The following is a 12,607-nucleotide window of genomic DNA, read 5'->3' as shown; positions in this document are numbered from 1 at the left end:
TCCGTGCTTGCCTGCCGATCTTAAAGGAAATGGTCAGCCATGAGGCTTTTATGCAATCAAAACAAGTACAATGCAACACTATTTCTTACAAAGAACAGCAGTATATCTTGGTCTATTAGTTCATATTTTAGGAATGATGTTCTACTTTAATTCTATGCTACTTATGGGGGTGGGGGGGAAATGTTACAGCATAAACACAAAGGCTTTTCCAGAACTAAAATTTATCTTCCTGTACAACTGAATGAAAGATGCTCCAGTGAAATTAACTGGCCTTATTTGAAATTAACTGGTCTCATTGTTAGCCTTACAATAAGGTTCTTGCACATACTTTGTATTATATACAACAGGAGAGATTTCCAGTGGATTATGTACTGTTGTGAAAGATAATTGCAAAAAAATATTTTTAGATGTTTGCCAAAGGCACTTACTATGAGTTCTGAATCGCGTCCCATTGATATGACTGTTCTGTTTACTGTCCTCAGTAGCTTTTCCATAATAACCTGGACATGCCGCTGTGTTGGCCCCTGAAAACAAAAGGTAAAATCAACAGAAATCTCTACTAAAGACAATCAAAGTAAGTCCAGTAGTAAGTTTTGTTACTAAATCTGCCTGTCCTCATAGCAAAAGCAGTCTGAAACTTTATGCTTCATCCTTAATATGAACCAGTGCTCAGATATCATAAATTAATAACTAATCTGAATTATTTAACCAATGTTCCGAGTAGGAAGTTCAGTAAAACTTTCCAGCACTATGGCACATACAGGGCCTGTTCCGACAACATGCTAAGGCATGGTTAGGCTGCTAACCCTTTTGCAGCAAATGGTTAGTGAGCACGTTTAAACCATGTTTATGTAGCCACTATGGTTAGGAATAGTTCTCACAACATGCTAAAAGACAGAATGTTTTGCTCAAAATGCTTAGTGCATTGTCTGAACAAGATCACAGACTGATGTGGGTTGGGAGCAAGGAACTGGCACCAAAGGAAAGAACTGAGTGTCAAGACCAGGGAAAAGCATACATGGCAGGATACTGTAGCGCAACTGTATGCCTATATTCATTTCACTTTCTCTGGTTGAGATCTTGAATTTCTAGCATGTCTGAACACCCAATCCTAGAAGTACTTCAGATTTTCCTTTCAATGCCATTGTTTGGTATTTGACATATTTCATTCCATAATAAAGTTCCGTATAAATAATGACTCCTGATAGTAGACTTTTCCAGACCTCTAGGGCATATGGTTCATCTTACTTAAACTGAGAAAAGTCTCCTGGTTCACACAAGTACTTTGGGGACTTTGTTCAGGAAGGTCTTGTCAGATCAAACACACCAAAGCGATTAAGTTATAAAATTCTCAGCCATCTCATATGCCACAAAGAGAAGCTGTCAGCATGTGTACATGTGGGCGAGGGGTGGGTGGGGGATTGACATAGTTCATTCTATGCACGCGGCTTGTGGCAAATGGACCAGGAGAGATTGGCATGACCTCCCCCACCCTCTGAAACTTATCGTGGAATCAACAGACTCTATGTTTAGACAGATAACGCCTCTAATGGCTTTGTGAACTAAACCCACAATTTTCAGACTGAAGTTAAAAAAAATCCATAGAAAGCCCTCTGTCCTTTAAAAATGTTTCTAGATAGTCAGAATTGTCTTTTCTGAAGGTACTGCTGGGTGATTTCTATTTATTTATTTATTTATTGCATTTCTATACCGCCCAATAGCTGAAGCTCTCTGGGCGGTTTACAAAATTAAGACAATTCAAAGTATAAAACAACAGTATAAAACCGTAATATAAAATAAAATATAAAAGCACAACCAAGATAAAAACAGCAGCAATGCAAAAATACAAATTTAAAACACGAATTTAAAACCACAAAGTTAAAATGAATTTATAGACTGTTAAAATACTGGGTCCCATTCTATTCCTAGTGCTCTTTAATATCTATATGAAGATGCTAGGAAAAGCCATCTGGAGGTTTCGGCTTTGTTGTCACCAGTATGCAGATGACACACAACTCTCTCTCTCTCTCTCTCTCTCTTTCTCTATCTCTTGTTTCTGAGAGGTGTCTGAGAGGTGGTAGAATTCTTAAACAAACATCTGGATGCAGTACTGAGATAGATGAATGAGGACAAGCTGAAACTAAATCCGGGAAAGGTGGAGATTCTGTGGGCTGGGAAGTTGGCAGATCTACATAGTGGTGTGAAACCAGTCCTGGGTGGCGTTACAATCACCTTGAAAGATAAGGTGCACAGCCTAGGCTACCCCTGAGTTGCACATACTTTTTGTTTTACAAGCTCAGGTTTGTTTGCCAGTTGCAGCCCTATGCAGAATGGCCTGACCGGGCCTCAGTTACCCATGCACTGGTGTGCTTCATGGGGGTCTGACTCTGAAGGTGTTTTGGAACTTCCAATTCATACAAAATTTGGTCACATAGATGCTGATGTTGTTCTGGAAACTGTCTGGTGATCTTAAGCTTCAAATCCTGAATGGCTTGGGACCTGGCTATTTGAAAGACCAATTTCACCCATTCATTAAGATCTACCTCAGGGGTCCTTATCAAGTGTCCACCATTAAGTTTTGTTAGGTTGGCATGCACAAGAGAGAGGGCCTTCTCAAAGATACCTTCAACACTGTGGAACTCTCTTCGTATTGCACCTAGCCCTTCTGCGCATGTGTTTAACCGAGCAGTTTAAAACTTCTTTCAATTGCTACTTCAGTAATTCACAAAGTATTATGTATACTTGCTACTGTGGCTCTTATGACATATATCAGACTGTGCCTTTATTTGTGAACCACTTTGTGAGGGCATAGCTCTAAAAGCAGCAAAAGGAATTTTAAATAAATATATCTTCTGTATGCATCTCCTCTTCCTGAACCTCCTATTTTACCAGCTTGCTACCAAGTGATAATTACATTTTCAACAAAGGCACCAGAAGAGAAGAGTTACCACTTCACATATCCTCCTCCTCTCCCTATTTAAGAAGAGTGGAGTTAGCTTCCTTGGCTTTAATCATGAATACGTCCTAACTATCTTTGTTTCCGGTTCGGCATAATTTAACTTTTAATAAATAAATTACCTCTTCCATTCCCAAGAGATACCTTGGAAAGTGGCTCTCTATCAACATTTAAAATGGGTTCTCTCAATTCAGCCAACTCATCTCTTACTTACTCTGTCTTTTCAGCAGGTCTCCTGACACTTTCTTAAGCAGAAGAACTTGAACTTTGCTCATCTCAGCAGGTAAAGAAACTGCAAGATAATTGCATGTGCCCCAAAGTGCACCTGCACCAACTCTCTTTTGTAAATATTAAGTCCTGCTGGTGGAATGTACGCACCAAGGCCCCATTTAGCCAAGAATGCAAGAAGGTGATCAGGTTAAATAGGATCACAGGCACCTCATACATCTTGAATACTATGAAGTAGATGTGAGAGAAAAGTTCCTAGCTTAAAGATCCGTAAGGTCTAGTGGATGCATATAGCACCTCAAGCCAAATAAGCACAACATCCTTACCATGCTGATAAACTTTGCATATTGAGAATTTGGAAGAAAGAAAATATAATGCAGTAATGAACTCAGTCATCAACAGCCACACATGTGGAACTGCGTATAACATTTTTATTAAACCCTGTAAACTATACCCCAGATCCCACTGTTTCAATGACAAAAGGACAAGCGGCCCCAGGTCAGAAAGTTCTGAAGGAAAACTGCTGTTTCCATTGTTCTTGCTTAGCTGGTTGAAAGCACAAATTGTTTTAAGAAGGTAACATGAAGGTTTGTTGTGAATTCTCAATTCCTGATAAATAATTCATGCTAGCCATCTCGCATTCTGGATTTACCCATATGTAAAATATGCCTTGTGGCCAAGAAGTTTTGTTTTCCAAAGATGACCCTTTTTCAATGCGAAGCCAAAGAGTGGACAGACTTCCTGAGGTGATAATACTTAAAAACACGCATGCGCGTGCACACACACACACACGCACACACACAGTTCAAAGAAACCTCTTTGCTGGTACAATATAATGAAAAGCCACCTTCAAATGACTATATGTATGCAGGGCTAAAGACCTGCCTTGCAGCTCCGCAGGGTTATAATGCAACAACACCTGACTCCTATGTCTGCAATGATGCTTATGGACCATCCTCAGGAGTGCAACAAAGAGAAAGGCTGCAGCTGTCTCCTCTGGCAAGCTGTCAGGGCACTGCAGAGAATTAAGGTGCTTGCAAATATATACACTGTTTACTAACCACATCTTTCCTGTAAAGAACTTCCAGGATGTTACTGAGCAACTGGCAACAGGCTTCCAAGTCTTCCTGCCTTTCCAAATGGTACTTCAGCTGATCCGTCATCATTGGCAGCAAGATCTCTCTACAGTCTGCATGTTGGAGGGGTTGGGTGGGGGGAGAGAAAGGAGTCAAGCAGTTATCCTTAAAAACACGGAACTTATGACAAATTTTCAAACTGAAAACAAACCTCTTAAAAGCCATGTTATAAAAGACAAAACCTGCCATGTTGGAGAATATTAGAAGTTGTCCAAGTGGTTTTATTGAAGTAACATATTAAGTGTTTGTAAATTAACCTGCGTTTTCATTTTTAGGACCTGTAAACTATTTCTTCACAACAAGCATCCAAAAGCACAGTATATACCTCCATATGAATGAGATGACTCAACTAAAGGCAGATGTATCTGCTTTTCGAAAACTTACTGAACTTGATCACAAACTACATCGAACGAATCTAAATGTTTTTGAGCACAGTCATACCCTTTTAAACCCACTTTTCAGAAGAATCTTAGATAGATTTCAAAGAGAGGCAGATTCACACATCATATCATAAAGCCATGTTTGGGCATCACATTAAGCCATGATGGTAGCTACTCAAAATACTGCTATTCCCCACATGATCAGATAAATAAGCTACTCTGCATAGCTTATTAAGCTCCTGTGGTAGTCTCGGTCATCCCCCCCGCCCCTCTCCTGCTGCAGTCTTCCTGCCCCAGCAGTGGCATTGTTTCATCAATTGACATCGCAGCAGCCTGTTTTAACCCTCTACAATATGAGAAGTGTGGGGTAAAGCATAGGGGGCAAATTCAGCACTCCTAGCATCAACCCATCAAGGGGGGGGGTGGATCTAAAACTCTAGGAGTTTGCAGAATCAGGACAAAACATAATTCCACAGCCTCCCCTAGTCAGGAGGCACCAATGAACCATCAAAACCCCGTGCGATTACACACAAAGGGGTATTGCAAATAAACCCTTGGAAGTTTGCAGGATCAGGACCAAGCTTCACACACAGCGTCCCCTAGCAGGGATGCACACAAGGCCCACTGAAAACCCTGCCCACGCAACTGAGACAGTGTTTGACACTTGGGGAGGTTGCAGAGCACAGCACCGGGGGAAGGCTTAGAGCAGGGTTGAGCTGCATGCGTAATCAGCTGATCAGCAGATTTGGGAAAGTCCCACTATCAGATAGATGCTGCCCCTGTAACAACGAGGAGGTGGAATCTATCTCCCATGTATTATTCAACTGCAGCTTCTATCAGGAGGCAAGAAAAGCCCTTATCCATCCTTTCACGCAACGATTACCTGGACGATCGTCCGTGACCCTTATGTTGGTCCTTTTACAGGGTCAAGATAAGCATACCACTGAACAAGTTGCTAAATTTCTTAATCACGCAATCCTTACCAGATCAGTTATGGTGGCAGGATTTTCCTTTGCTTCTAGCACAGAACTTTAAGGAGGCTCATGTAATCATACTCTGTTTTAATTTCATGTATTTTAAATATTATGTGTTTTTATATATTTGTATATGTTTTATTGGTCTGTTGACTGTAATAAAAGGAATTGAATTTATAGCTAGGCAAATCATGGAAACAGAGATCTGTCAGTTGGAGAAGAGTGGCGGTAGCGATTTTGACCACTCTTGCCAAGCGACCAAAATAACACACAGTGACCACTGCACAACACAATAATCCATGATAGGTTCAATAACCCACTCTACAGACCATGTGTTATCGGAATGGTTATTTTGGCCAAATAAGCCATCATGGGTTAAAAAAAACTCATTGTGGGTTATAGTGAAATCTGAACCAAGTCAAAGAATGATCTTGCTCCAAATGACAGCCCAGATAAACGCGACGGCCAGGAGTGCCTACTATCAGCTTCTGCTGATACGCCAGCTGCGTCCTTTCTTAGAGTCAGAAGACCTAAAGACGGTTGTGCACGCGCTGGTAACCTCAAGGCTTGACTTCTGCAATGCGCTGTACATAGGGCTACCATTGTACCTAGTTCGGAAACTTCAACTAGTTCAAAATATGGCAGACGGGTTGTTCACCAGTACATCTAGGGGTGAGCATATTACCCCAACATTAAAATCACTCCACTGGCTGCCAATCAGTTTCCGGGCAAAGTACAAAGTGTTGGTCATTACCTTTAAAGCCCTAAATGGTTTGTGTCCAGGTTACCTGCGGGATCGCCTTCTCCCGTACAGTCCACCCCGCACACTCAGGTCCTCTGAGGAGAACTTACTTCAGTCAGCCAGGACTAGGCTGACATCAGTTTCCCAGAGGACCTTTTCTTCTGTCACCCCTGGATTATGGAATGGCCTGCCGGAGAGATTCATAATATTAACTCTCTCTCTGTGATTTTAAGGCAGCTTTGAAGACTAGCCTTTTCCGGCAGGCCTACCCAGATCAATGTAAAAACAAGAATTTTTAAGATGTGTTGATTCCTTTACTAATGTTGTTCCCTGCCTCGATCCAAAGGGAGAGGTGGGTAATAAATAAATAAATAAATAAATAAATTATTATTATTATTATTATTATTATTATTATATACTCCAGCTTCCACAAACACTTCATGCTCAAAGCGGTTGAGAGATAAATCTAATACAGTTGACAATTACAAACGCAGCACAGTAACCTTAATACATAATAAAAGTTATAAAAAATTAAAGCATAGGGCAGAATCCAAAGGGATGCTTATGACCCTGCCAATTTTCTTATGCCCCATGAATTCAGTTGTACAATCGGTAACCTGAAACAAGCAAAAACACTTACGTCTGGAGGAAGAGAAGTCTGTGGAACTCCCATAAAGGAGCTCCGCTGACCTGCCTCCTTCCACGAATGAACATTTCCACTCGTTTTAAGGCCCCCTCTAGGAAGTGCTAAATTTCCTTTGCATAACTGGTGGGTCCCACTTGCACAATGGAATTGGCAGGACAGAAGGGAATCTGCTGGGAAGGGGGAATCAGCTATGGATTCTGCCCATAACTTTGGCAGTTCAACAGTAGTTCATTTAAGGCATACCAAAAGTTTAAGCATAAAACATACCAGTAGGTCAACAATATCTACTACGGTAACATCAACATTATACCCATATTAAGCAAACCATTCCGTAATTCATATCAAGAAACCTAACAATAATCAAACAACCCCAAATCAAACTAGCAGCAAAAGATACAACAAAATTGAAATATTCTTAGCGGAAGCTTCCAACCATCAAACCTGGTATACAATATCCCGATATAAAAGCACTTCCAAAATTGTCCACTAGGAGCTCCACAACTATCCCGGATGAGACCCTCTCTTCCATTGGGATCCTAACTGTAGATCATAATAATAAATCAAGGCATTTTGGACAGTTCTCCTTCCCACAACTTAAAAATATATCCTCTCACCGAATCCCACATCCTGAACCAAGTTACTAGAACCACACACTTTAACCAACCCAGTGGAATAACCAAATGTTCATATTATCCCACTCAATTAAATATTATCACTCAGGAATCCAAAAGTACAGTAGATTTAGAACAATTCACCAAATGTGTAATTCAACCATAGTAAATGCTTTTACAAATGTTTACACACACACACATACACACACACACACACGGAGTTTTTCAATTTTCAGACCACAAGCTTATAGCTGTTGCATATGTGATTCCTTGCAGATGAATGTTGCAAATTCAGATGAATTTGAGGCAACAATTCAGAAATGCAGGAATTTTGTCCTATGTTCTTACTCAAGAATGTGTGTTTTAAAAGCTTTTTCTCCGTGACTCTTCCTTTGGTTATCCACATGAAGATAAGCGAATACTGGAGAAGAGTAAATATTAAATAGCATCAAACTATTATCATGTGCTCTTTCTAACACTGATTAATGAGTGACCTTGAAGAGGGGAATATCTATTGCCGATAGAATTATGTTCAGAAACCCAAAGGCTGAAGATAGCTCATAACCATGAGACAATAATCACAAGCAACAATACCTCAACATCTGTTCATTCTCTGCTGTCCAGCTCTAACCACAATGATTAATGTCAGATGAATGTGCACAAGAATAAAGTATTAATCTTTTTTTAAAAAAAACACACACAGATGTTCAGCAGGTAACATTAGCTAAAGCAAAACTGTTTCAGTGCAACACAGATACTAACATCCATGTTAAAACAAAATGTAAGCATTCTGAGGGGGTTAATTTGCAATATTTATATTTCATCTTTTTTCAGACAAGCAATTTTCTAACACATGGCTTTTTAGCTGTCTGAAAACATACCCCACTATGAATCTGCTTAGTTTTATACACACCTGAAACCTAAAGAGATATAGGAATGCTTACACTGCAACTTCTACAAAAAACCCAAATCATATGCCCCTCTCTGTGAATCTTTGCCATGCTAGAATTGCCCTCCTGAAAACTGGGTCATTTTTGGCATGTCTGGGAACTGCAGCAGTGGCCCAAGGCTTCTCCTGTTATTCCAGGGAAGCAGGAAATCCCACCACAAAACAGCAGTTTCTATGCTGCTAACATATCGTACAAAGAGGTCACAAAAGTCTTGTGCATCCAGTGTGCTGACAAAAATCCAGTACTTCTTGGGCCTTTCCACTAGATATGTCTTACTTTTGGATCTGGTAGTTACTGTGAGACCACCACTTCACTAGAGGAAAGCCTCTTCCTTTCATGAAAGGCCCAATGCTCTTCTGCTAAGTCACACAACATTTAGAGTGATTCTTCTGCTAGTGAAATACTTATATAAAACTTTGCCCATGTTCATTTTGCCCTTTAGGGCTTATTCACTACAACCTTCCTGATATGTTGTGGCATTGTACTATGAGATGCTGTCTACTAACTCTTCCAGTTCACAAAAGAGCACTAATGTATTTTCTCCTTCTGCTCATGGTTCTTCAGATCCAAGCCTTGGTCTACAACAAGCTTCAGCTACTCAGTGTGTGGCAACATGGTGGGCACATCAGATTGGGTTATGAAACCTGAAGCATTGACTTCCGTGACTACATTTATAAGAGATATTTTGTACACAAAAGCCAAATGAAGCTATGAGGTGAACTTCATAGCTTCAATTTACAATTGAAGTACAGGAAAAAGGTTTCTTATTTATTTATTTATTTATTTATTTATTTATTTATTACATTTATATACCACGCCATAGCTGAAGCACTTCCATTTTAAATGGTCAAGAGCAGCTGCACCCTCGAATTTTTACTCACAGCTTTAATCTGGACTTATATGCTACTTTAAAACTTTTAGAAGTTTTATATTACGTTTTATCATTTTATGGTTGTGAATGGCCCAGAGAGCCTCAGCTATTTGGCAGTATAGAAATGTAATAAACAAAATAATAAAAACCAACACACAAAATTAACGAATCAATTCCTAGCCACTCACCTTTTCATTTTCCTAAGAGAGTAATAGTATTTCTCACACATCTATATCCTCTCTCTCTATATCACACACACACACACTCCGTCAGGACTTTGTTTCAAAGTTTCTTTCAATGAAAGGAAAAGAAAAATGATTATGCTCTTTGAATATCAAATTGGTTCATCAGGGTACTAAAAGATTGCTTATCCGATTTCCCAATTTGACCACTGAAAATGTTTATTTTTTCCCATGTAAGTTAATTCCCCAAACAGAACTGTTTTCAGACTTTAGCTGACAATGGAGCAAAAGGTTTTGCTTGTGATACCTCACTGCACAAAATTACGTCTAGAAGCAAAAGGCATTTTCTTATCCTGCACAGAGGATGAGATCAACTGCCCAATGTATCACATGGAATTATTTGAGAGGGGAAACAAACAAGGTTTTGAGATCCCTGTTTGTAATCGTGTAATTTTTAAATTACAAGTTCTTTCTCTCTTTAATATGGAGAACTTTGTGAATTTCAGTCAATTGTCATCAAAAACAAACTGAAATGAAATTCTCACCCATCTGTACCAGGCAAATTCAATAGGGACAGCTAGTTTCAGCATGGCCAGGACCATGCTGTACTTGCTTGCCATATAGCTATTCATAATTAAGAGCTTGTCAGAAAAAAGAACTGACAACTCTACTTCATCGCTGACATGCTTGAATACACAGGAAATCAGAACCAGATATTTAAGAGCTAAGCACTCAACACATGGGCCTGCATGGAAGAATCTGTCAGTTTTGGGTTTTTCCCATATTGGAATTAAATCAAAAGCTCCCTTTCTCACGGCTATGGAGAATTTTGGGGATTTACTATCAAAACCAAACTTCACTCATTCCTACTTCCAATCCTGGCTTGTTTGGGCGTATTTAACCATAACCCCAGGTTCAGATAGAAAACAAAGCTGTCCCTTCTTGAGAGACAGCTTTGCAAGAAGGGAGGAGTGAAATGGAAGTGAACCAGCTGTGTACAGCGTGCAGTTCATTCACATTGTGCTTTATTAAATCACGATTCCAGGCTTAACGTGATGTCCAAAAGTTGTTGAAAGCTGTGATACTGCATCAGAACTCTTATATTCCTCTGAATATTGTATCATTTTTCCAATTGCAAAGCAAGTCTTCATAAAACGTAATATTTAACATTTAGATTTGTAGCTACAATCCTAAACACACTTCCTAGGGTGTAAATCCCAATGAACTCATTTAGATTACCTCAGAGCAACCATGCGTTATGAGAATTGTTTGAAATTGTGTTACTTATATGATAAAGGCTGATTTTAGGGACATATGCTAAATAGGGGAATTCAGATTGTTCAGACTGCAAAGAAGGGAATCATGCATATTTAACTGAGACCACATCAGATGTGAACTGCACGTCTTTTCAAATGCTTTCCATTGTTGACTCTATATTTTGGTGTCAGATATTGTTGTAAGACTAATTATATTCCGTCATTTGGTATATATAATACTGAACTATTGCTCAGGATGTTTTTATTATGTTTTACAATACTTCTATTTCATTATATTATTTCATATATGTGCACTTAGATTTTAGAGCTCCGCTGTAATGCACAAACTATGCACTTGCCTTGCTTTGGCAGGCACAACTGCACAGTAGGGGTTTTTTAAGGCAAATTTTCCAACTGCACAAATTCCACCCCCCCCACCGCCCCCACCCAAGCCAAACACATTATTTCTCTTTCACGACTGGACAGATTATCACCAACACTACTACCACCTTAAACTTAAAGACAGATTGACAGGGCCATACGGATACCCAGGAAGAATGACAGGCCAAGAGAAGTACACCAATGGTTGTCACCTATAGCCACCAATTGAAACCATGCAACGGATTATCAGTGAACTCCAACCCATCATCAGCACAGACACTTCGCTCTCACAAGCCTTGGGAGGCAGACCGGTCCTGGCCTACAGACCACCTCCCAACCTGAAGCAGATGCTAACCAGCAATAGTACACAGGACAGAGACACAGACAGAGGGACCAGACCATGCAATAGACCCAAGTGCCAACTCTGCTCCCACATCTATTCAGGCAACACTGTCACAGGACCCAACATCAGTCACAACATCAAGGGCTCTTTCACCTGCATCCTTATATAATTTGTGGTACATGCCATCCCTGACTTTATCTGTTGTTAAGTGCTTAATAAACACATACACATAACACGTCTTACTTTTTTTACTGCTTTTTTCAACTGCACATTATTAGATTTCCAACTGCATTTTCCCCAAATGCACATTTTGTGTCCAACTGCACACTAAAAAGAACCCTGCTGAACAGCCTAAAATTTAATAATTACTAAGCAATATACATGCAAAAGAAAGCATCTTTCTATGTTCAGGAAGATTTTTGATCTGGCATGCTCAGTTAAGGACCATAGATATCCAGAGATGGTAGAAGCTCAAAGATTTTATTCAACATGACTCATCACATGACGCTGAAGAGCTGCACAGATTTTTACAAGTTAATCAATGCTTCTTTGCAATTTCCACAAACATTCTACAAAAACATTCCACAAACATCTCACAAACATTCTAAAAAAACTTTATCGGGGGGGAAAAGACAGAAACTATTCTTCTTCTACCTCCTCATTCCAGAACATTCTTTTTTGCTGGTGTGTAATTCACACCTTAAAAGGCCACAAAAAACGACTTAGATACAACCAACTCAAGTTGGGATCCACTAATGAACCAGCACATTATTTGGAATACCTACTCATAGATCTGATGGCAGACATGAATTGCATTTTAATCAAAAGGCCTGCATGTTTAACTGATGCAGGGAAGTTCTGGAGTGAAGATTTCAGGAGAATGTTTAATCGGCTCCAAGATGCTTTTATTCAAACTGCGCATTAAATCATAATGCCCTTGACTGCAAACTT

The 12,607-nt window shown here is 39.7% G+C and overlaps 1 protein-coding gene across 1 annotated transcript in view; it reads right to left on the bottom strand.

Moving 5' to 3' along the window:
- The window catches only part of DOCK1 (dedicator of cytokinesis 1), a 427,979-nt gene that overhangs the window by 314,141 nt on the left and 101,231 nt on the right, over positions 1-12,607 (bottom strand). Inside the window, exons 26-27 of the mRNA XM_063132809.1 lie at positions 4,246-4,373; positions 429-524 (exon numbers count right to left, since the gene is read on the bottom strand). Coding sequence (XP_062988879.1) covers positions 429-524; positions 4,246-4,373 — 224 coding nt within the window. The remainder of the gene's footprint in view (positions 1-428; positions 525-4,245; positions 4,374-12,607) is intronic.

The sequence above is a fragment of the Elgaria multicarinata genome, chromosome 8 (assembly GCF_023053635.1).
Source record: "Elgaria multicarinata webbii isolate HBS135686 ecotype San Diego chromosome 8, rElgMul1.1.pri, whole genome shotgun sequence".
Lineage (NCBI taxonomy): Eukaryota > Metazoa > Chordata > Lepidosauria > Squamata > Anguidae > Elgaria > Elgaria multicarinata.
Note: the sequence above shows the minus strand (reverse complement) of the source record. Positions and strands in the feature narration are given on the sequence as shown.